We start from the raw sequence: 25038 nt of genomic DNA on the forward strand, positions 1-25038 counted from the left end.
GGTAAGGAAAGCTAGCTATATGCATTGTGTAAACAAAATTCCCCCCCCCCCCCCCCCAATACTTAAAAATTGTAAAAAAAATATTTCTCAAGTAACCAAACAACATATTTTATATCAAAGAATTTTAATTCCTCTCTAAAAATACACACATCTCTTAAAAACCTTGTCCAAACACACTCAAAAAATTGTTTAATTGATAAAGCATCATTTTAATAATAGTTTATAAATATCTCATTATGTCTAATATCTTACTTTAGGGTAAATATGGAATATTCTCAATCATTGTCAAAATAACAATTTTCTGAACCACTCACAAACCTCCAATTATTCTAAACTAAATTAAAATTTTCATTCAAGATAGGACTTAGCCATTCTTGCTTACCAAAAAGAATTCATTCAAGATCAAGATGTATAAAGCAAAATATTCAAGATCTAATTAAAGAATCAAATGAGAATTACATCACAAAGTCCTCCTTGTGAAACAAAAGACTAAAAGAGGGAGCATCCCACACACAAAAAAAAGTCCCTAAAAAACAACAGGGAGAACATCTTTCAACATATATAATGCCCCAGCAAACAGGAAAACAAAACAAGAATTATTGAAAGTTGAAAGTTCATTATCCAACCAACTTCATTTATTCATTCCAGTTGCATCCTTCACTGCATCACAAGCTCCTTGAGCCTTTGCCATCATCTGTTGACCAACCTGCACACAATTATTGAAATCCAAAATTACTCCATTGTATAATTAAACAATGTTATTTAAGTTTAGGCCATAAAAACTTATGGTATTCATATCCATTTTCCACATTATTAATCTATTTCAAACCACAAATTTAGAAAAATTAATTAAAATTGGAACCTCTTGCATGGATTCCTTGGCAGATTGAGCAGCATTGCTGGCCTTGTCTATCATGTTGCTTGCCTTTTCCTGTATCACACATTAAAAATCATATAAAATAAGTTATTTATATAAACTAAGCACATTCTCAGATATAACTGTATGAAATAAGAGTAGGGAAATTAAATTAACCTCAGTTTGGCCCTTGGCCTGTCCAGCATTGAAGCTCGCCTTGTTGGAGTCCATCTTCTTTGAATATGCAATGATCTTAGAGTGAATTGAAGGTCAATAATTATTTTATTTTGAGATGAAGATTAATGTCCCTGCACCATGTTCAGATTTATAGGCAAGTTTCCCAATGAATTGCACTTCAAGCTATAGCTGTTCAAATTTCAGTGTGCCACGTGGCATCCTAACATTTGCTATTTTTGAGGATAGACAGAGAGGGATCAAGATCGGTTGACCAGGAGAACTATGAAGGAGAGTTCTTCATTATTTTCAGGTTACAGTTTATGTGGTAACTTATTTCACACCTCAAAATTCTGATATAATTCATCAAATGCTTATATGAACCAGTTAAAATGAATTTTAATAAGACAGTTTAATTCAATTTTAACTTTTAAGGGAGAATATGAACTAGTTAAAATGAAATATTTTAGTTCATCAGATTTCATACACACATATATGTATTAATTAATTAAAAATTAGAGTTAAGTTAATTGATGCAGATAATCATCCCTTTAAAACCAGAATGACGTTGTGTTTACATGTAGGCCAAAAAAGTGAGATAAAAAAAAATTGAGTTAATTAATTAGTTTGCATAATCATTGGTTTGAAAACAATGTTGTATTGTGCACATAAAAAAAATCTGAGAAAGGGTTAGGGCTGATTAGTTCATATAACAAATTATTGAGTTTCAAATTACGAAACAGATGCTAACCCAGAAATGATCTAGTTTCATTAGTTTGATTTCATTTAAATATGAGTATATAAACCAAACTGAATTAACCAAACTGAGAAATACAATCCAGAGGATTAACACACCAATATGAAAAAGAGAAGACAGATCTTTTCCATTTAGTCATAAACAATTTCGGCCACCTGATTTTGATACAATCCACTCCCAAATTGAATTAGCATAATTAGTTTAATTTTATTTTTTGGGTTTATAGAGATGGTCCAAATTAATGAACTCCCCACTTATACCAATAAATTACTAATTTACTACTACTGTTTCTTTACTATTAGAGTAGCATGCTTATTTGATACACCTTGGACAGATTAATTAATGCTACGTATAACACTGTGTTATGTGTGTACACAGTTTTCTACCCAAGATTTCAGCCATAAATTGGAATTAAATTTTCCCTATAATTGGAAAATATAAACTCGTCCAAGCCAAGTTAGGAGATTGGAATGATGAATGAATCTCCTCCACAGAGCCAAGCCACTTTCCAAGAATGGCATGACATGTGCCCTTAAAAACGCATGTGAAGGAGCAAACTGTGAGAAGAACATGAGAACAAACACGTGTTGAATGTTGTAGTGTATTAAGAAACTATATAAGTTGCAACAAAAAGTGAGAAATATGAATCAGAAAAACTAAAGCAACACCTGATTTTCACAACATTTGCTTTGATTACAACAGTTCAACAGAACAATAAAGATGGACTCCCAAAACATGAGCTACCAAGCAGGACAAGCCAAGGGCCAAGCTCAGGTCTTTGACATAACTTCCTCTTTGCTATGGTCTCTTCATTTGCTCAATTTTGATAACTCAATCAAGTTTTTGTGCCAATGCAGGAAAAGGCTAGCAACTTGATGGACAAGGCTAGCAATGCTGCTCAATCTGCACAAGACTCCATGCAAGAGGTTTGTGCTTTTATTTTTTAACATTTTTCCTAATCAATTAATAATGTGACTAGTAATCAAGACACAAGGAAAACATGCATGTTCTGTGTCTGTTTGGCTTATAGATAAAAAATCAATTCTTATACTTTTTATCAAATTACAGGTTATAATATCGAGATTTGATTAAAATTATTTTTAACATATTCCAAATATGTTTAAAATGGGTCAAAATTTATTCTATGAAAATTTAATTTTATCAACTAAAAAAAATATGACCCACAATTTAATTTTACAATTACATTGTTTAAACATAAAAATTGATAATATTATAAATAATTATTTTTTAACTGAATTTAATTGTATTTTGTAATCTATATAATCAACTTTATTAATAAGATAAAACTTGATTGATGTTGTTATATTGTAAATAAATATTTCTATTTCTAGATTACTTACGAATTTTTCTATCATATGCAATAATGTTTATGATAAAATGTTATATAAAATAAGTTTTTATAAAAAATATAATATTTAATACTATCAATGATATTGAATTATGTATAATTTTTTGATAAATTTTTACTATATATAGCTTTTTATCCTTGCAATGTTGCATATATTAAAAAAAATTATTACTTTAAAATCAAAAGAATAACTTTTTGTTATTTCCTTTTAGAATCATTTGACTATCTTTATAATCTTTAATAAATCAGAACCACCAAATGTAAAGTTTAAATTTTTGTTATGTATAGGCCGGGCAGCAAATGAAGGCTAAAGCACAAGGAGCTGCTGATGCCGTGAAGAATGCAACAAGGAACAATTAGAGTAGCTAAATGGATCATTGTGCTATATAGTGCTTTCCATGAAATAAACCATGTTTTGCTAATTGATGTATTTTGCACAAACATATGTTTCATTTTATTTCAAGTGTAACCATTTTAATTCCATCGTAAGTTTAGCAAAACCAAATGCAATAATGAGTTCTTTAAAGTTTCAAATTTGAGTGTTATATATATTCCGGATCTTGTGATATTTGATGTATATCCACATTTTTATTACTTTTCTTTAGAAGGAAATTTTAACAGCCCAATGATTCAACTTAATATTATTGGAAAATAAATTAACTCCACAAATTTCACAAATTGTAAATGTTAATTTAATTGATACTTGACCTGATTATATGTTACCATGTAATATACTATTTAAATATAATTAAATATTTTTTATTGGATTAAATATCTACAAAATTTAAAATATGATATTTATGATAATATTATAATAATAAACGGTTGAATTAATGAAACTTATTTTTTTAAAAATATCAATTTTAATTTAAATTGTGATTTTTATCATATTTTTAAATTAAAAATGTAATTTTATTTAATATAATATTTATTACTAATAATTAGAATATTTATTTTTAAAAATTTTATAACTTTTATTAAATGAATGATCACGTAAAATATACTTTTAATTATTAAAAAATTTATTTTAATTTAATAATATGTGTGTAATAAAAGGTTGCATATGATTTCACACATGCACATAGATGTTAAACTAATTAACAACTACAGAGGGAGTTTGGATTAATTGGTTTAGATAGCAAACAAAATTGCATTGTGTACTTAAAATTGAAAGAGAATTTGGAATTATTAATTCAAGCAACAAGTCATGGAGCTCCAATAAATTAATTGAATCAAAGAAGTTTGAGTTTCAATTATTTGATCCCGTTTAAACCTGAATATATAAATTAAAAATAAATCAAATTAACTTAATTAATTTAGTTTTATTTTTTAAGTTTATCGATCTAGTCTAACTAATGACTCCTCCACTTATGCTAACATAGTATTTACAGGAATTGTGTTAAACTCAATAATTAAAGATAAATAATTAATAATATTATTAAAATTTTAATAAAAAGTATTTATTATACTTTTATGACTTCAATATATTAAATATATACATATTTTTTTATATAAAAAAATTTTCATTTATAATATTTAAACTCAATTTTTAAAAATAAAGTTACCAAAAAATAATATATATATATATATATATATATATGGGGCAAGATCTTCTTACATCGGTGTACGTTTAAAAACTCTTACACCTAATCTGAGCTTTTCATTTAACTTAAATTTAACGGGTTACAATTTATTATTTCATTGGCCGTTAGATTTAAGTTAAATGAAAGACTCAGATTGGGTGTAAGAGTTTTTAGACTTATACTGGTGTAAGAAGATCTTTCTCATATATATATAAATGTATTTTTTTAATATACTAAAAATGTTTGTGATTTTCTAAAAAAAAAAAAAGAAAATATTTGTGATTAGTTGTCAATTTCTTTTAAGACAAATGTATTGTTCAAATAAATATAATTTCCATCTAAGGCAATATATCCAAAACACTTAATTATATATTAATTATAATGAAGTTATAAATAAACACAACGATACAATATTATATAAGAAATTTTTTTGCTAATCTATTTTATAAGAATTTAATTAAGATACAAAAATATCATAAATATTTTTTATATTTTGATTTAATAATTAATTGAGTATACTTTTAAATTTCGCTGTTAATTTGTTAATTGTTCATGAGATTGCCTTCGTCTATCAATTTAATCTTATAAATGATTCATTGTTAGGAAACTATTACAAAATATTTAAATATTATATTAACTAACATATATGATTAATTATATGAAAAAAAAACAATATCTTATAAAAAGAGTAAAACTCTTAAGAATTTAAAATACTCTAAATGGTTTATAATATTTTTTGTCCATTAATTTAATTATTGACCTTCTGAATGCAAGGTATCTCGCTCAAGCGAGAGCAGATAGGATCAGCCCAGCTGTCCCCTCACCCAAGCAAGAAGGAGTTTCGCTCAGGCGAAAGGTGATCTTACTCAAGCAAGATGTTGCAGGAGTAATGGGTAGCTCTCTGGATGCAATCTCGCCCAAGCAAGAATGTTGTTCACCCAGGCGAGATGTAGTTCGCTCAAGCGACATGCTGTTCGCTCAAGCGAGAATATCAGAAATTGGAAAGGTTTCACTGTCTGGTTTTCTCGCCTAGGTGAGGGTTGGCTCGCCCAAGCGAGAGTAGAGCTCGCTCTGGAGAGAAGTTGCTCGCTTAAGCGAGAGCGCATGTGCTGTAAGGATATTTAAAGGATCTCAGCACCCAGAAACTTCATTTTCTCACCAGACAACTTTTCTCTCTCAATTTCTCTCTGTTCTCTCCCTTATTACTCTTAGAGAAAACTTCCTTAAAGCCGAATTTCTTTCCGATCAAAGTGAGAGTTGTTATCTCATTGAGGTTTAGGTGAGTTTTTGGAGCTCAGTTCTTAGTTTTTACCTTATTTCTTCTCTCTCTTTCTCAAGGGACTTAGATTTGATTATTTTGAGTAGATCTGAGCTTAATCAAGCCTTATTCCACATTCAAACAATTGATCTCTCTACAAAACTCCCTAGGAGTACTATTTTGGAATTCATTTCAGGTAAATGGAGCTTATCTAAGTTGGTTAAATTGTTTAGTAAATATGAAACTATTTAAGAATTTGATTCTGATTTAGCTGAGAAATAAGTTGTTAAGTAGCTAGATTTTAGAATAAGACTCTAAATAATATAGCTAAGTCAAATTCTATATTTACTTGTGAACATTTAGAATGTTGTAAAGAAAAGTGATATGTTGAAATATGATATGTCGAATGGTTGTGATAAATGAGTTGAGTATGTTAATATATGTTAGTATATTTACTTAATAATCTGAACTACTTAGTTTTTATTGTGTGCTATATATTGAAATACTGAGTTTTGGTGTGAATATATATGGCTGACCTGTTAAAGCGGGATGAAATGATGTGTTTTGCTGAATTGCTGAAGTTGAAAATATAAGAATTCGTTGTGTTGTTAATGCTAGATAAAAATGTATTTATTGCTGAGACTGAAAATGAATATTTTGCTGTGCTAAAACATGTTGATTTAGCTATGCTGCATCATAATAATTTTTATCATCCTAGAGCCGAGTTACATGTTTAAGTGGTTAGACATGTAACGATAAGAATGTTGAGTTGTGCTGTGTTTAGATCCAAATATCAGGATGAGTCGCTCCCAGACCGGAAACAGTTTTTCTGGATTACTTAGGTTGTGAAACTAGATGGAAACTGAAATCGCTGCATTTGCATTAGATGGGTTGGACATGCTGCTTTATTGTATTGAAGCTGTGTAATGTGGGATTTATGTATATTTCATTAATAAGGTTGTTAATTATATAAGCTCACCTTTGCATTTTGTTGTTTTGACATATGTGTGTGCTGCAATGATCGTATAATGGTACATGAGCAGAAGGTACAGGAAATGCATCGACTTTTCAAGCTGGAAGATCTGGCTGAGAAACATTGAAGTTAGCAACTTTTTGGGAAGAACATGGAGTTGACCATTTTGTTGGTCTATGGTTAGTTTGTTGGGTTATTAATTTGTAACGAATATAATTATGTTTTAAATACTTGTATCCAATTTGCATCGAATTAGATGATGTAAATGTGAGAATTTACGTAAAGACTTGAATGTTGTATATAAAAGCTCATGAAGCTCGTTATTTGTTCATTTAAATATTAGAATTCTATTTTTTAAAAAATTATACTCTTTTACTAATATACATATATTTAGTGCCATATAAATTAAATAAATGAATTAAGAAAGATAAATGGAAATATTATTGCCTCTTTATAAAAAAGGTCGTGACATTTTTCACATTGTCCAATATGAATTTGAATTTATTTCAAAAAATATTACTTGAAAAAATTGTTTCACCACAATATTATTAATCCATTGGTATGATCTCTATCCACTACTCTCTTGCCAACCTTTTCCCTCTAGAGATTCTATTTCTAAGTTCACAAATAGAACGAGACATTGAAAAAATTGCAATTTTAGCTGAGGTTAGTGAATGAAACTCTTAAGTCAAATTTGAATATGATGGTTATTGTGAAAATTTTGAAGGATAAAAAAAAGGCTGTTTTTTAAGTTGGTAAAGCTGAATAAATTCATTGGATTCTTTCAATGATAATGTAACTTCTGTATGTTTTAATTTAATTTATTGACAATGTTAAAAGTTTATAAAGACAATATATCAAAATTAAATTTATTATATATATATATATATATATAGAATATCCAATGACATTAAATATTAAACTTGGACATGTATATATTTTAATAATTTTTTACAAAATAAAAAATTAATTAAATAAATTATTAAATTATTTTATATTATCTTATGATTATATATATCAAATTTCACACAATTTAGATATTTATAAGTATATTATTCAAAATTTTATATTTACTTATATTTTATAAATAAAATACCCGTTAAAATAAAATAATATGTAATGAATTGCTTATACTTTTGTTATCATATGAAATTTTATAAAGCTGATCTGTTTAATAAAAATTAATTTCACATTCTATAGAAAGTTTTTAAGGTGTAAGTGTCATATATAAATTAAGAAATCAATAATTAAAAAGATGTCAGAAAAATTACATAGATAACTGTGTTCATAGCCACTTTACTTTTTATTCGTCCGACTCTTTCTATTTTTGTGTAAGTTTTCATTAAAAATTATAATATTTATTAACATTATGTGATTTCAATAAAAATTTACTGTACATGTATTGATACACTTTTTAAAAAATTATATTTTAGATAAATGACCATAATTTTTTTAAAAATTAAACAAACTATAAACAAGATAATAAATCTAACTAAATCTTTATACTTTTTAATTTAAGTCAAACTCAAGCTTTAATTTTTATTTATTTAAATAAATGATTTGGGTTAAAAGTATTTTTTCTTTTTTAAATCTAAAGTTGAAATTCAAATAATAGACTGAATTTGCTTCATTTACGTCTCTAAATGCTACTTATTTTTTACTGTTAATTTGAAAGTAGCACGTACTCATGCCTATATGATATACCTTGGATAAAATAATTTATGCTACATGGTTCATTCATAATCTCCACAAGTGTACCTGCAACAAAGATTTCAGCCATAACATCAATCAAAATTGTCCTATTATTAGAAAAAAAGATAAGATCCCATCTAAGCTAATGTTAGCCACTTTCCAAGAATGGCATGACATGTGCCCTTAAAAACGCATGTTAAGGAGCAAACTGTGAAAAGAACATGAGAAAAAACATGTGTTGAATGTTGTAGTGTATTAAGAAACTATATAAGTTGCAACAAAAAGTGAGAAATATGAATCAGAAAAACTAAAGCAACACCTGATTTTCACAACATTTGCTTTCATTACAACAGTTCAACAGAAGAATAAAGATGGACTCCCAAAACATGAGCTACCAAGCAGGACAAGCCAAGGGCCAAGCTCAGGTCTTTGACATAACTTTCTCTTTGCTATGGTCTCTTCATTTGCTCAATTTTGATAACTCAGTCAAGTTTTTGTGCCAATGCAGGAAAAGGCCAGCAACTTGATGGACAAGGCTAGCAATGCTGCTCAATCTGCACAAGACTCCATGCAAGAGGTTTTTACTTTTATTTCTTAACATTTCTCCTAATTAATTAATAATGTGATTAGTAATCAAGACACAAAGAAAACATGCATGTTCTGTGTCTGTTTGGCTGATAGATAAAAAAACAATTCTTATACTTTTTATCAATTTACACATTATAATATAAGTATTTAGTTAAAATTATTTTTAACATATTCCAAATATGTTCAATAAGGGATCAAAATTTATTCTATTAAAATTAATTTTATTATATTTTAAAAAATACGGGTTCACAATTTATTTTTACAATTACATTATTATTTGAGCATAAAAAGACAATATCTTAAATATGTGAAAATAATTGCCTAATAAAAAATATTATATATATATATATATATAAGGCATATAAAATTATACTCTAAAATTAAAAGAATAATTTTTTGTTATTTTATTTTTTAGAGAAAAAAATATTTTTCTATCTTTACAATCCGTAATAAATCAGAATCCCCAAAAGTAAAGGTTATTTGTATGTCATGCATAGGCTGGGCAACAATTGAAGGCTAAAGCACAAGGAGCTGCTGATGCTGTAAAGAGTGCAACAGGGAACAATTAGAGTAGCTAAATAATGGATCATTGTGCTAGATACTGCTTTCCATGAAATAAACTATGTTTTGCTAATTGATGTATTTTGCAGAAGCATATGTTTCATTTTATTTCAAGTGTAACCGTTTCAATATTCCATAGTAAGTTTAGCAAAACCAAATGCAATAATGAGTTGATTAAAGTTTCAAATTTGAAACGTATATTCTAGATCATGTGATATTTGATGTATGTCCATATTTTTATAACTTTTTATAACTTTTCATTAGAACGAAATTGATTTGACAAGTCAACTTAATATTATTGTAAAATAAATTAACTCTATATAAATTTCACACATTGGAAATATTAATTTAAATATATAAATTTCACACATTGGAAATATATAAATTATACTATTTAAATATAATTAAATTGTTATTATTGGATTAAATATCTACAAATATTTAAATTATATAAAAATTTAAATATATGATATTCATGATGATATTATAATAACAAAGGATTAAAATAAAATTAATTGCTAAGTTATGGGCTTGCTAAGCATAGGGTTAAGAGTTATGTTCCTTTTGTTTGCTTGAATAGTCTTCCTTCCTCTTTCTTTTTGTTCCTTTATCTAGATGCCTCTGGTATTTGGATTAGTGGGGATTAGTTATGTCTCAGTTTGGGCTTTTAGCCCTCTTTAGTAATTAAAAAAAAAATTGAAATTTGTTTTTTCAAAAATATAAATTTTAATTTAATTTGTGATCCTTTATCATATTTTTAAATTAAAAATGAAATTTTATTTTATATAATATAATATTTATGATTAATAATTACAATATTTAAATTTTTAAAAGATTATAACAATTATTAAATTTTAAAATGATTATGCAATATATTTTTAATTATTAACAAATTTTATTTTAATTTAATAACGTGTGTAATAAAAGGTTGCATCTGATTTCACAACTATTGAGAGAGTTAGGATTAATCGGTTTCGATAGCCAGTTTTTGTTTTTGTTTTTTTTTTACCAAAATGACATTGTATTATTCAGTCAACAATAAAATAAAATCTAACAAGTTTGAGTTGATTGGATCTAGTAAGTATTGATTTTAATCAAAACATAATCGCATTGTGTACATATAATTGAAAGAGAATTTGAATTTATTAATTCAGGCAACAAGTCTAAACCAAATTAACTAAATAAAAGAAGTTTCAGTTTCATTAATTTCATTCAGTTGAAACACGAATATGAAAATCCAATCTAAACCAAATTAACTTAACTAGTTTAGTTTGATTTTTTATGTTTATCCAGTTAGTCTAAACTAATGAACTCTTCTACTTATGCTAACATATTATTATTTATCAAAATATTTTAATTTGTTAGAATTTAAAATGTCTTTATTGGTCTTTAGATTTAGATTGTCCTTTCATTTATCAAATCAATTCTAGTAACAATTTATCATTAAGAAACTATGACAAAATAGTAAAATATTATCAATGATTAATTATACGATAAAAATGATATTGTGTAAAAGCTGCTTAAGTAAGTGTTAGATTCGAATTTTTATATATTCAAAAAAAATCTTTTGAAATCAGAGGATTAAACCAGATAGAAAAAAAAAATTATATAATAAAAGTAAAATTTTTAAGAATTTAAAATGTCTTTAATAGTTTTTAAAATATCTTCTATTCATTAATTTAGTTTTTAATATTATTCACGTTTAGAGAATAGTGACAAAATGTTATCAAGTGACACGTAGAAAATAAAATGTGTAACACACATTGTAATTGTTGGAGATCTCCAATCACCCAAACCCAATGTTTTTGGCATTGTTGAATATGGATTATCCATCTCCCTTATCAAATTCTTCTTGAGAAATTGAATTCATTTAAGAAATATTACTTTAGAAAATTGTTTTACCTCAATATCATTAATCCATTGGTATTATCTCTAGCCACTAGTTATTCCTTTGCCAACCTTTTTCCTATGCGAAATTCCATTGTTAAGTTCACAAATAGAACGAGACATTGAAAAAGTTGCAATTTTAGTTTAGGTCGGTGAATGAAACTCTAAGTTAAGTTTGAATATGATGGTTATTGTGAAGATTTTGAAGGTGTTGCATAGCTTTGATGGCGAGCGCGAAAAGGATCACAGTTTGGATCACTGTGTCAATGTTTATAGTTATGTTTCTCGAATATGCAGAAAAATATCATTTTGTCTTTTGATTTAAAATATTTTTTCAAAGGATCTTTAATTGTATGTGGTTTCGAAGCTTATTTTTCTTCTTTGGTTGAATGAAAAAAATAGGATACTTTTCAAGTTGATAATGTTGAATTGATTCATTGACTTCTCTCAACGATAATATAACTTGGGGTTGTTCACAATGGTTAGAGGATGATTTATTTTCATTGGATTCTCACAATTGTTTGCAGTTGTTCATTATTTCTTACCAATAAAATAGATGGACAATAGATACCCTGATAAACCCTTGAGAAATTTTAGAATATAAGAGACTAAAATTTATAATCCTAACAATCTTAAGGTGGATAATTAATCTTTATAATAACTAATTTAAATTTTATCTTTATATGTTTTAATTTATTGACAAAGTAAAAAAATTAAATTCATTTTATAATCAAATATATTTTTACATTATATATAGTTAGGATCCATTAACATCAAATATTAAACTTGGACATTTATATATCTTAATAATGTTTCATAAAAATATAAGATTAACAAATTCAATTGTTAAATCATTTTATACTATTTTCATGATCACATATATCAAATTTTACACAATTTAGGTATATTATCTAAAATTTAATATTTACTTATATTTTATAAACAAAATATTCATTAAAATAAAATAAATTGTAATGAAATACCTATCAATTTTGTTATCATATGAAATTTTATAAAACTGATTTATTAAATAAAAACCTTTAAATAAATAATTGATACGGTAAATTTCACAATCTATAGAAAGTTTTTATGAAATAAATGTCTATGTTTGACAGTATCAATAGATTTTAATTCTCTCTCTTTTATATATAATTAGTAAGTTTTTATTGAAATTTATAGCCTTTAATATTATTAATGCATTGAATTCAACAATATCATGTGATTTTCAATAAAAAACTTGTTATGTATAGGTTCTTATTGTATGTACTTAGACACACTTTAGAAAAATTATATTTTAGGTAAATAACCATATATTTTAAAAATTAAACAAACTATAGACAAAAAAAAATTACAATTTCATCATTTTTAATCTAAGTGAAACTTGAGCTTTACTTTTTACTCATTTAAATAAATGACTCAGGTTAAAGTATTTTCCCTTTTAGAAATCAAGGATCAATTTCAAATAATTAATCAATTTGCTTCATTTTCATTTACTTAATTTGACAGTAGCACTCATGCTTACATGATATACCTTGGATGGATTATTTAACGCTAAGTAGATCACTCATAATATGCTCACACGTATGTGTGTATACTTTTGCAACGGATATTTCATCCATAAAATCAAATCAAAATTGCCCTATTATTAGAAGAAGAAAAAAAATAAGATCCCATCTACACTAAGGTTAGCCATTTTCCAAGAATGACATGACATGTGCCCTTGAAAACGCTTGTGAAGGAGAACGTGTGAATCGAAATTTGTGTAGCAAAACATGAGAAAAAACACGTGTCGAATGTTGTAGTGTATTGAGAAACTATATAAGTTGCAACAAAAGTAAAAAATATGCATCAGAAAAACTAAAGTAACACCTGATTTTCACAACATTTGGTTTGATTGCAAACGTTTAACAGAAGAATAAAGATGGACTCCCAAAACATGAGCTACCAAGCAGGACAAGCCAAGGGCCAAGCTCAGGTCTATGACACAACTTTCTCTTTACTATGGTCTCTTCATTTGCTCAATTTTGATAGCTCAATCAAGTTTTTGTGCCAATGCAGGAAAAGGCTAGCAACTTGATGGACAAGGCCAGCAATGCTGCTCAATCTGCACAAGACTCCATGCAAGAGGTTTTTACTTTTATTTCTTAACATTTCTCCTAATTAATTAATAATGTGATTAGTAATCAAGACAAAGTAAAGACATGCATGTTTTGCGTCTTTTTGGCTTACAGTTAAAAAACCAATTCTTATACGTTTTAACAAATTACAGGTTATAATATCAATATTTGGTTAAAATTATTTTTAACATAGTCTAAATATGTTTAAGAGTGGTTCAAATTTATTCTATCAAAATTAATTTTACTATATTTTAATAAATACGGGCCCACAATTTATTTTTACAATTATATTTGAGCCTAAAAAGACAATATCTTAAATATTTGAAAATAATTATTTAGAAAAAGACTTAATTGTTGTTGTTATATTATATTATATTATATTATATTATATTATATTATATATATATATATATATATATATATATATATTATGCATATGAAATTATACCCTAAAATCAAAAGAATATTTTTTTTATTTTATTTCTTCAGATAAAAAAACAATTATCTATATTTATAATCTTTAATAAATCAAAACCACAAAAAGTAAAGGTTATTTGTTTGTCATGTATAGGCCGGGCAGCAATTGAAGGCTAAAGCACAAGGAGCTGCTGATGCTGTAAAGAATGCAACAGGGAACAATTAGAGTAGCTAAATGGATCATTGTGCTAGATACTGCTTTCCATGAAATAAACTATGTTTTGCTAATTGATGTATTTTGCAGAAGCATATGTTTCATTTTATTTCAAGTGTAACCATTTAGCAAAACCAAATACAATAATCATTTCATTAAAGTTTCAAATTTGAGTGTTGAAATATCCATTTCTTATTACTTATATTACTTATTAAATTATGTGGTCCAGATCATGTGAAATTTCATTTTATGTCAGACTTAGTAGAATGATATTTTTATAACATTTCTTTAAAAGAAAATTTTAATAACCCAACTATTGAACTTAATATTATTGTAAAATAAATTAACCCTACACAAATTTCACACATTGTAAATATTAATTAATACCCCACCACCTGATTATATTTTACCATGTTATATACTATTTAAATATAACTAAATGTTATTATTGGACTAAAATCGACAAATATTTAAGTTTTGTAAAAATTTTAAATATTTGATATTCATGATAATATTATAATAATAAATTGCTGGATTAATAATTTTTTAAATAATCAATATTAATTTAAGTTGAGATCTTTTATCATATTTTAAATTTAAAAATTAAATTTTATTTAATATAATACAATATTTATTATTAAGAATTAAAAATTTTACTTTTTTTAATTTATTACATTTATTAAATTTTAAATTATCATATAATATACTTTTAACTATTAAGAAAAAAATATTTAGTTTAATAATATGCAACGAAACAGGTTGTGTGTGGTTGAAAAGCTTTTTTTCCTTCTTCTTTGGTCGAAGGGGAAAAAAAGTTTTTCAACTTTATCAAGGTGAATTGAGTTAGATTCTCTTAGTGATAATCCTAACTATTAAAGGATTAATATTCTTTATTGGATTCTCATGATTATTTGTAATTTTTCAGCCACTATTTTTTATAGATGAATAGGGATAGAAATAGGTTAGGTTAGGCTAGACTTTGCATAAATAAGTTAAGTCTGTTTAATAATTTTGAAACTTAAACTGACCTATTATCTATTATAAATTTTTTATTAAGCTTAACTTTGCCTTTTTAAAAGTCAGATTTGACCTATTAAATTTTTTAATGAGCTACTTCGTATCGAGACATTGAGACATTTAATATGTCATTAAGTTTCTTTATAAATAGATTAGACTATTAAACCATTTAAACACACACACACACACATATATATATATATATATATATATATATATATATATATATATATCTTTTAAAAGTCATAAGACTTGCCTCTAAATAAATTATTAAAAAATAATATAATATAAACAAGTGCGTAAGATTGTAAGAAGATAATAAATGAGATAAGACAAACTAGCGATAGACATAATCGAGAAAGTGCAATATAAATCAGTTTTATATGTATAAAATAAGCAAAAAAAAAAACTCCAGGGCTCTCTCTCTTAAAGAGTATGTCTTAGATACCTTCTTCAATTCTAACAAAAATTATTAAGATTTTTAATTTAAGATTTTATTATTTTAAAATTTAATTTATTTAATATTATAATATTATAATTTTTATATAAAATTATTTAATATATTATTATAAATTTTATGAATTTTAAATAAGTTATTCTAATAGGCTTAATAGACTTTCTCCTGGTACACTCTGATGTTCTACCGGCCATAGTTGTATTTATGTACAAAATCAAATTTTCACCCATTAGCACATTTCATTTCAATTTCCCATCATACAAACATTCCAAATATCTCAACCAAATCACACATTTTACCAAGTTGCATCAACAAACAATTCCTAATTAATACTTAGAACATATACTCTCGATGAACTAGTCCCATACCCCAAGTGTTGGAAAAAAGAAAAAAAAAGTCATCTTTATCTTTCAGAATTACCCTTCTAACAGAGAAATAAAATAAAACAATCACACAAGAATATAACGTGGAAACTCCAAAAACAGGAGAAAAACCACGATCGTTGTCTAATGACAACCAAAGAATAACACTATGTGAAAATTTTACAACGCATAGACTATTCTCCCTTGCCCCAATTACACCCACACTCTCCAAAACAAGTAATTAAACTAAACCTCACAACACTCTAATACAAGAGTATAAGAAAAGTCAAACACAAGCTTAAAGTGTTTCTGACTGGGGTGCCTTAATACCATGGACTCAGGTCTATTATGTGGCCTTGTTCACCCACTCCCTTGTTCATCCCAAGTAATGTGGGACTTCTTCCAACATACCTTGAATAATGTGAAATTTTCAAGATGTATTATTTTCATCAATCTCAACAATCTCCACCATGACTAAAATAGACACATCTTCTATTTCATTGCCTACATCAGCAATCATTATCTATACCGACAATCATACTCCACCATAAAGAGTATACTCGCTTGGAATTAAACCATTCCAAGAATTTTCTTTCACTGCACACCCTGTGTCAATCCCAACCAATGCCCGTGTATAATTACTACACACCTTGCATCAATGCCAACCAATGTCTGTGTACCCTTACCACACACCTTGCATCAATGTTAGTCAATGCCCGTGTACAACTTACGACACACCTTGCATCAATACTAACTAATGCCCGTGTATAATTATCGCACACCTTGCATCAATGCTAACCAATGCCCGTGTACAATTACCGCACACCCTGCATTAGTGTTAGCCAACGCCCATGTGTAATCATTGATCCTTTCATCAAATTTCTCTATGTTACATTTAACAGCACTTGTAAATGACATTGTAGCTTCAGCAACCAAGGATGATTCTCCAACAACAAGGAATTAATCTTTTCTGATGTGGAAGGTCAGACTAAGCTGCAACCATAGAGCATACTAAGAATATCCTACCGAACCATAAACTTTGATACCACTGTTAGGAAAAAGAAGAAAAATGTCATCTTTACCCCTTCAGAATTACCCTTTTAACAGAGAAATAAGATAAAACAATCACACAAGAATATAACATGGAAACTCCAAAAACTGGAGAAAAACCACGATCGTTGTCTAATGACAACCAGAGAATAACACTATGTGAAAATTTTACAACACATAGACTATTCTCCCTTGCCCCAATTACACCCACACTCTCCAAAGCAAGTAATTAAACTAAACCTCACAACACTCTAATACAAGAGTATAAGAAAAGTCAAACACAAGCTTAAAGTGTTTCTGACTGGGATGCCTTTATACCATGGACTCAGGTCCATTATATAGCCCTGTTCACCCACTCCCTTGTTCATCCCAGGTAATGTGAGACTTCTTCCAACATACTTTGAACAATGTAAGATTTTCAAGATGTACTATTTTCATCAATCCCAACACTAGGCTGGTTTGAATGAATTGCTCTGATACCAAATTGTAACATCTTTATTTCAAAATTCCATACATAGTATAATTTACCATTTCAAATCAATAACTATATACATGGTTTTGGGTATGTCGATATTATATCATAATTAAATGCTGAAACATAAGCAAAACTTTATAAATAAAGGAACCGTGCATAATTTAAGTACAATAATTTATAAAGTATTATTCAAAATATATAGAACTTTAAAATATTTACATCACCAAACACTACAAAATGAATCTTAGAGCAGCCTCAACACGAAGTCCATAAAAATACTCTCCTATTGACACTCTAGAATCTCCAACGATTGCAATTCTCTTGGTACCCTCGGATGTTCTACTTTTGATTTCTGGCACGTCAAGCACTTGGCAACATATTCAACAATTTCTTTCTTCGTGTCGTACCACCAGAAATTCCTTCGCAAGTCATGATACATCTTTAGTGCTCCTGGATGAAAACTCAATTTACTCTTATGCGCCTCCTCCAATATCAATTGCTTCAACTCTTCCTTTCCCTTCCTTGTCAATTTCGTTAAGGGTAATGCTATTTTAGAAAATCCCTCAATGAATTTCCTATAATAGCCAGCCAATACGAGGAAACTTCTAATTTCCATTGGAGTTGTGGGTCTCGACCATTGAGCCACTGCTTCTACTTTTGCTGGGTCAACCATAATCCCTTCCTTTGAGACAACATGTCCCAAAAACTAGATCTGTGGAAGCCAGAACTCACACTTCAAAAACTTTGCATAAAGTTGCCTCTTGCTCAGTACTCGCAAAACGATCCTTAAGTGTTTGGTGTATACTCTTCATGATTCTTGGAATAGATCAGGATATCGTCGATAAACGCTACTACAAACTGATCGAAGAATTCATGGAAAATCTGGTTCATATAATCCGTAAACACCGTCGGAGCATTAGTCACACCAAACGACATCACTAGATATTTGTAATGACCGTAGCGAATTCTAAACGTCGTCTTAGGGATATCTTCCTTCTTCACTCGAATCTTATGATAGCCCAATTGCAAATCGATCTTTGAAAACACTGAGGCTCCTCGTAGCTGATCCATCAGATCGTCAATCCGAGGAATATGATACTTATTCTTAATCGTCACCTTATTCAACTGGCGATAATCAACGCACATTCTTATGCTCCCATCTTTCTTTTTCACCAACAGTACTGGAGCTCCCCGTGGCAACACACTTGGTCGTACAAATTGCTTTTACAATAGTTCTTCCACTTGCTTTTTCACCTCAACCAATTCTACCGGTGACATTCGATATGGCGCAATAGATACTGGACTTGCTCCCGGAATCAAATTGATAGAAAACTCAATCTTTCTTTCCGGTGGCAATTCTATTACATCATCCAGAAAAACTTCTAGAAAATCTTGCACTACTAAAATGTGCTCAGCTCTCACAGTCTTATTGATCTCAGCAGAAAACAACACCATGAAAGCAGTAGCTTCACCCACACCTTGGAGTCTAGAATTTATCGGTGTCTCATCACCAAAGATTAAAGCTTTCTCCTTACAATCTAATAGAACACGATTGGATGATAATCAATCCATACCCAATACAACATCAAGTTGAGAAAGCAGTAAATAAATTAAGTCAACACAGAAATTTCTACCATGTACCATCACAGAACAGCCTAAGCATACAAAAGAAGTCACAACAGGCTTAGCTGTAGGAGTAGACACAAGAATATCACATGGTAGAGAAGATATTGGCAGTCTAATACAATTCACACAATCCACAGAAACAAAGGAATATGTGGTACCAGAATCAAATAATACATCACAAAGTCTATCCATAATGATGCATTTACCTCTGATCAAGTCATCCGACTTGGACGCCTCTGATCCACTCATGGGAAACACCTTGCCTGATACACTCGGCTTTGCCCCACTGTTTCCTTTGGGTGCCGGCTGGTTACTCCCACTCACACTTCTGCTTCTCTGAGGAGCAGACCAACAAGTATTTGCAGAATGACCCATCTTCCCGTAGATACTACATGCCGACAGTGGTTGTGGGCAATTACTCACAATGTGAGGTCCTCCACAAAGAAAGCATCTCATGGGTCCCCTTGAAGGGTTGGAACCACCGCTATTACCTCCCTGAGATACTGTCCCACGAGATTAAGACTGAATAGCACCAGAATAAGGTCCTCTAGGAAACCTTGGAGGTCTACGATCCTTCCTCACCGGTCCTCCAATCCGGCTATCTATAGTCTTTCCCTTGGAGTTTGCCTCGAAGATTCGGCACTTGCTGACCAGGGTTGACAAGTCAGTTAGCTAGAACACATTGACCACTGCCCTTATCTCACGCCTTAGCCCATTCTCAAACTGGGCGCACAGATCTTCATCCTCATCCTCATGATGGAAATGAGGCCAGCATTTCATCAGCTCATGAAATTTTGCAGCATAGTCGCCCACAGACATACTTCCTTGTTTCAATTCAAAGAATTCCCGTGTCTTTTGTTTCTTCAAATCCTTAGGGAAATAGTTCCCTAAGAAACAAGCCTTAAACGCTTCCCAGTTGATATATCCTTCATCTGGCGGCAACGTTGGATTGGCGAATCTCCACCAATCCTCAGCTTCTCTGCCCAACATATAGTTGGCATATACCACCCTATGCTCCTTGCGACATCCCATCGCATTAAAGATTTTTTTCTAGGTCCGCGATCCACCTCTGTGCATCTTCAGGATCAAACTTTCCTTCGAACTTCGGAGGGTTATGCTTTGTGAACGAAGAAAGTCCACGATACTCAGCAGGCTCCCCACCTTGGTTTTGCACCAAGTTTTCTAAAACTTGAGCCACGCGGTTCAAAATCTCATTGGTAGCACCAGCAAGTGTACCTCTAGCAGCCATAGTTCTATTTCTATACAAAATAAAATTTTCACACATCAGCACATTTCATTTCAACTTCCCATCATACAGGCATTCCAAATATATCAACCAAATCACACAATTTACCAAGTTGTATCAACAAATAATTCCTAATCAATACTTAGAACATCTACTCTCGATGAACTAGTCCCATATTCCAGGCTGGTTTGGATGAACTGTTCTGATACCAAATTGTAATATCTTTATTTCAAAATTTTGTACATTGTATAATTTACGATTTCAAATCAATAACTATATACATGGTTTTGGGTATGTCGGTATTATATCATAATTAAATGCTGAAACATAAGCAAAAATTTATAAATAAAGGAACCGTGCATAATTTAAGTACAACAATTTACAAAGTATTATTCAAAATATATAGAACTTTAAAATATTTACATCACTAAACACTACAAAATGAATCCCAGAGCAGCCTCAACACAAAACCAACAGCTGAAGATCGATCCTACTCATCTTCAGCATCCCAACTCTCTATCTCAGTTAGGTCCTCTGAGTCTAGATCATCATTTGTACCCAGATACTCATCGTCTGAATCAGGTCTGACCTCTGTCCCCGTGACGCGTTCAAATGTCCATCGGGTAGGTCTTCTTAGAGAGTCATGGTCATGGTAAGTGTATAGGTAAGTAAGGGCTGCTGGGGTTCTCACTGTTCCTCTATACATGTACACACACAGGGTATAGTGTATTCTACTCCTAGGAAAATCAAAGGGAATACTACAGGCGTAGTTCAACTCTATCATGACATAGACCCTAGGTTCATCTGCACTAATACAACAAATTTAAAATAATTTACCTGCTGATACTCATTAAATACATAATTTAATCTAAAGTCTACTGAACTATCTACGAGCCTAACTTTTCCTTGGGGCTCCATCATCCTGATTCCCTGAAATTATCAGTAAGGATGAGCATCTATTCTATTCTTACAAACAATATCATATAATCATAATTTATAATATGAACATCATACAACAAGTCTCACGCATATACAATAATCAGTTTCACACCAAATCATCACTTAACACGTTCATATCATATATAACATTCAACAGTTCATTATTTAGTTTCTCTTTTCATATTTCCATACGTACTCCAAGTGCACTGTGATCATAGATATTGATGCCTCCAGCATTTCTGAGGTCTTGCTCAACTAGGTAAATAGTCACCGATTAGCTCATATATAAGGATACAACATGTACAATATTCGGGCTCCTTTGCAAAGGCATAGTCAGGAGTCTAGTCAGGAAATGAGTATGAGGCCATATGACGCATTCGCTCTTAGATAGAGTGTGTACACATACGCGAATGTCGCTCACTACACTACGTTTCCCAGAGATTCTCATTGTCTCCGGACTCTAACTTCCAATGTATCTCTATAACTATCCACACTAGATTCAATCCAAATTTGACTCTTAGAGTCATTCTCTTGCTCACTCACAAGATCGTGCTTATCAAAACACTTCCGAACTAAGTTTATTCCCACTCATTTCACACATGCATTTATGCATACAATTCCAACAACATATCATTTTATACCAATGTCAATTCAGCATATCATTTTACTCATATATTCCATAACAGCATACCCATATCAATCAACAGGTCTTATAATATTTCACATAAGATACGCACCACACAATGCAAATAAGCATGTATCGACCATTTGGCCCAATCAACCAACCATTCCAAACCATCAAACAAACATATTTTCATCCATACATTGTACAACAGATATCACAATCAGCTATTTTTCTCTCATATTCTCACAACAGTGCTCTATGAGCATAAAATAATAGTATATCATAACGACAAAATAGAGCTCTCTTTACCTCGAAGACGAGTGTACAGAGATATTTAGTAAAGGAAGAAAGTCCACGAAATACCAAAGAATATTCATCAGAACCAAAAACCAAAAAAAGATCGGTAAAAACATAATTTTAACTGAAGAAACTTATGTGAGATCGTTTCGAATTAACATTCGAACTTGACTATGGAAAAGAATCAGGGTTTCTGAGGCTTTAATCTGAGTAACAAGGAGAGAGAACTCAGAGAAAACTTGAGGGATTTACGTGAGTTTAGAAACAAATGGATTTCTCATGATGAAAATCTCTTAAATACCCTCATCCCCCGCGCGTCTCGCTTGAGCGACGGTCCACGTCGCTTAAGCGATGTCATCTCGCTTGGGCGACAGCCAGCTCGCCTGAGCGAGATATGCAGATAGAATCTTGAACTTTCTTTTCTGATGCGCTCGCCTGAGCGAGCTCCATCTCGTCTGAGAGAGATAGTGTCCAGAGAGCACGACATTCACCCTGTGAGTCCTCGCTTGAGCGACTCATTTTCGCTTGAGCGAGATCACCCTCGCCTAGCTGAGGCGGCAACTGTGCTGACATCAGCTTGTTCTCGCCTGGGTGACACTCTCCTCGCCTGAGCGAGATTTATCTCGCCTGGGTGAGCACCTCTTCGCCTAAGCGAGATAACCCTGGAACCGCCTTTCCCTGCACGAGTCATCTCACTTGGACGACAATTTCATGCCTTCTTCTTAGGGCTGTCTCGCTACAGCAAGACATATCTCGCTACAGCAATAACACCTTTCATCAAACCCTTAGCCTATATTTCAACAGTCCAGAAAATCAAATCTTCGATGCATAATCAGTATCCATATTACATTTTACAAATATACATATATTTTTCACATATATTCTCATCATATAATCCACATCAATTCATCACGAACTCAAGTGCATATCTCAACATCCATTCATACATATATATATATATATACACACACACACATTAATAATTACACAATATTACAAAATTTAGGGTGTTACATCCAGACTTAGTCCAATTGTACAATTTCAATACACATGCTTTTTAGTATCAATATAGTCATCTATCCTAAAGTTGGGTAACATTCAATATGTATAGTATATCTATTATCTAATATTGAATGATTGGATTTACTTTTTTCTGCAACTCTCTAAAATAATTCTAAATAGTTTTATTTTTCTGTACACGGACTATTAATTAATTATTTTACAATGAGTTTGAATTTAGAATAGAATGACGAATGTATAATTTGAATTTAATTCATATTGAATTTTTTAAAAAGTTTAATGGAAAAAGTTACATGAGCAAGTTGTTTGTTTTTTTGTTTTTTTAACTCATCTGACTAATTCGCATGTTTAGGAGGATTTAAATCTAAACTATAATATTTTTTGAATGATTTATCGGTCGTTTACAATATTTCTGATTAGTTAAACCTGCACCGAAAAACAAAGTTATATAGCTTTTTTTTTTCTCTAATTTAAACTGTTTCAAATTTAGAGTACAATTTTTATTATCAAACTCAGTTTCTTTTCATTTGTTTTCTTCCATTACCATTAAAATTATTACTATATAAATTTTATTTTAAAATTATTCTTATTTTCAAAATATTTAATATACAAAATTTTGTTTATTTCATATGAGTAATGGAGAGAATTAATTATCTTTACTTTCTCGTGGTTTAACTCAACTTTTATGTATCATTTATAAGATAATTACAAATGTTAAATGTATAAACTATTTAAAATATGAAGTGTTAAATGGATATATTACATACTACATATTTTTATAGATTACTAAAATATTAAAATAAGAAAATGAGTAATAGTCTAATAGACATAAAACTATAAAATTAATTTCATGTATATTTTATTTTAAGTTTAATTTTATAGGTTTCCTAAAATACTCTTTATGGAAAAACAAGAAACTAACAGTTGTGGAAATTCAATGTTAGATTTATATATTATAGACATATTATACATTATAGATATAAATTAATTATTGAAATATTTATAGAAAGAAAATAATCAATAGATGTAAAAATTAATAAAATATAAAAAGTAAACCACATTTATCGATTTAATTTGATAAGTTAGGTAAAGTATTATTAATAGAAACATTTAACATTTTTTAAAGAAAACTATATATATGACAACACGTGGCAGCTGTAAACGTTTGTAGATTCCATAGTATCAACTTGTTAACTACGGTATTAATTGAAGATTTTGTTTAAGATTAGTTTATTAATTCAATTTCTTTTTTCTGAAACATTCAGATTAAAATTTAAATTTACAGATTATATAGTTTTGTCAGCGATAACGTTAGAATAAAATTTAAAATATTAGATAACTAATGATTTCTCCAAGGATAAGATTCTCTGCCATAACTGAAAAACCTCTTAGTTCGAAAAATCAGCTAGAGTTCAAATTCAAGTCTATTTCTTTCATTATAAATAAACCGTGAGAGTTACTTTTGTTTTGGTACGGTG

At 29.4% G+C, this 25038-nt stretch overlaps 5 protein-coding genes across 5 annotated transcripts; 3 read left to right on the plus strand and 2 right to left on the minus strand.

Annotated features, from left to right (window-relative positions):
• Window positions 1-631: 631 nt before the first annotated feature.
• Window positions 632-1087, minus strand: LOC113868104 (late embryogenesis abundant protein 2-like). The gene is made up of 3 exons (XM_027503669.1): window positions 1034-1087; window positions 863-931; window positions 632-706 (listed from the first exon to the last, which is right to left on the minus strand). Exons 1-3 carry the CDS (start codon window positions 1085-1087, stop codon window positions 632-634), a joined length of 198 nt encoding a protein of 65 aa, XP_027359470.1.
• A 1420-nt stretch (window positions 1088-2507) lies between these two features.
• On the plus strand, window positions 2508-3516 carry LOC113867691 (stress-induced protein KIN2-like). Its single transcript, XM_027503120.1, has 3 exons — window positions 2508-2561; window positions 2645-2713; window positions 3445-3516. Exons 1-3 carry the CDS (start codon window positions 2508-2510, stop codon window positions 3514-3516), a joined length of 195 nt encoding a protein of 64 aa, XP_027358921.1.
• Window positions 3517-9033: 5517 nt separating this feature from the next.
• Window positions 9034-9819, plus strand: LOC113867693 (stress-induced protein KIN2-like). The gene is made up of 3 exons (XM_027503122.1): window positions 9034-9087; window positions 9171-9239; window positions 9748-9819. The coding sequence occupies exons 1-3, from the start codon at window positions 9034-9036 to the stop codon at window positions 9817-9819; spliced, it is 195 nt and encodes a 64-aa protein (XP_027358923.1).
• Window positions 9820-13619: 3800 nt separating this feature from the next.
• Window positions 13620-14458, plus strand: LOC113868106 (stress-induced protein KIN2-like). Its single transcript, XM_027503671.1, has 3 exons — window positions 13620-13673; window positions 13757-13825; window positions 14387-14458. Exons 1-3 carry the CDS (start codon window positions 13620-13622, stop codon window positions 14456-14458), a joined length of 195 nt encoding a protein of 64 aa, XP_027359472.1.
• A 4573-nt stretch (window positions 14459-19031) lies between these two features.
• Window positions 19032-19808, minus strand: LOC113867697. The gene is made up of 2 exons (XM_027503138.1): window positions 19442-19808; window positions 19032-19345 (listed from the first exon to the last, which is right to left on the minus strand). Exons 1-2 carry the CDS (start codon window positions 19806-19808, stop codon window positions 19032-19034), a joined length of 681 nt encoding a protein of 226 aa, XP_027358939.1.
• Between the last annotated feature and the right edge of the window lie 5230 nt (window positions 19809-25038).

The sequence above is a fragment of the Abrus precatorius genome, unplaced genomic scaffold (genome assembly GCF_003935025.1).
Source record: "Abrus precatorius isolate BTA unplaced genomic scaffold, Abrus_2018 Scaffold5, whole genome shotgun sequence".
NCBI lineage: Eukaryota > Viridiplantae > Streptophyta > Magnoliopsida > Fabales > Fabaceae > Abrus > Abrus precatorius.

Excerpts from the sequence above, each read along its gene's own strand:
- LOC113867691 (XM_027503120.1), top strand. The coding sequence starts at position 2,508 with ATGGACTCCCAAAACATGAGCTACCAAGCAGGACAAGCCAAGGGCCAA. Across the intron at positions 2,562-2,644 it reads AAGCCAAGGGCCAAGCTCAG|GAAAAGGCTAGCAACTTGAT; the intron begins GTCTTTGACATA and ends GTGCCAATGCAG. Across the intron at positions 2,714-3,444 it reads CACAAGACTCCATGCAAGAG|GCCGGGCAGCAAATGAAGGC; the intron begins GTTTGTGCTTTT and ends TGTTATGTATAG.
- LOC113867693 (XM_027503122.1), top strand. The coding sequence starts at position 9,034 with ATGGACTCCCAAAACATGAGCTACCAAGCAGGACAAGCCAAGGGCCAA. Across the intron at positions 9,088-9,170 it reads AAGCCAAGGGCCAAGCTCAG|GAAAAGGCCAGCAACTTGAT; the intron begins GTCTTTGACATA and ends GTGCCAATGCAG. Across the intron at positions 9,240-9,747 it reads CACAAGACTCCATGCAAGAG|GCTGGGCAACAATTGAAGGC; the intron begins GTTTTTACTTTT and ends TGTCATGCATAG.
- LOC113867697 (XM_027503138.1), bottom strand. The coding sequence starts at position 19,808 with ATGGGTCATTCTGCAAATACTTGTTGGTCTGCTCCTCAGAGAAGCAGA. Across the intron at positions 19,346-19,441 it reads CTGTTCTGTGATGGTACATG|ATTGTAAGGAGAAAGCTTTA; the intron begins GTAGAAATTTCT and ends GTGTTCTATTAG.
- LOC113868106 (XM_027503671.1), top strand. The coding sequence starts at position 13,620 with ATGGACTCCCAAAACATGAGCTACCAAGCAGGACAAGCCAAGGGCCAA. Across the intron at positions 13,674-13,756 it reads AAGCCAAGGGCCAAGCTCAG|GAAAAGGCTAGCAACTTGAT; the intron begins GTCTATGACACA and ends GTGCCAATGCAG. Across the intron at positions 13,826-14,386 it reads CACAAGACTCCATGCAAGAG|GCCGGGCAGCAATTGAAGGC; the intron begins GTTTTTACTTTT and ends TGTCATGTATAG.
- LOC113868104 (XM_027503669.1), bottom strand. The coding sequence starts at position 1,087 with ATGGACTCCAACAAGGCGAGCTTCAATGCTGGACAGGCCAAGGGCCAA. Across the intron at positions 932-1,033 it reads AGGCCAAGGGCCAAACTGAG|GAAAAGGCAAGCAACATGAT; the intron begins GTTAATTTAATT and ends TGTGTGATACAG. Across the intron at positions 707-862 it reads CCAAGGAATCCATGCAAGAG|GTTGGTCAACAGATGATGGC; the intron begins GTTCCAATTTTA and ends AATTGTGTGCAG.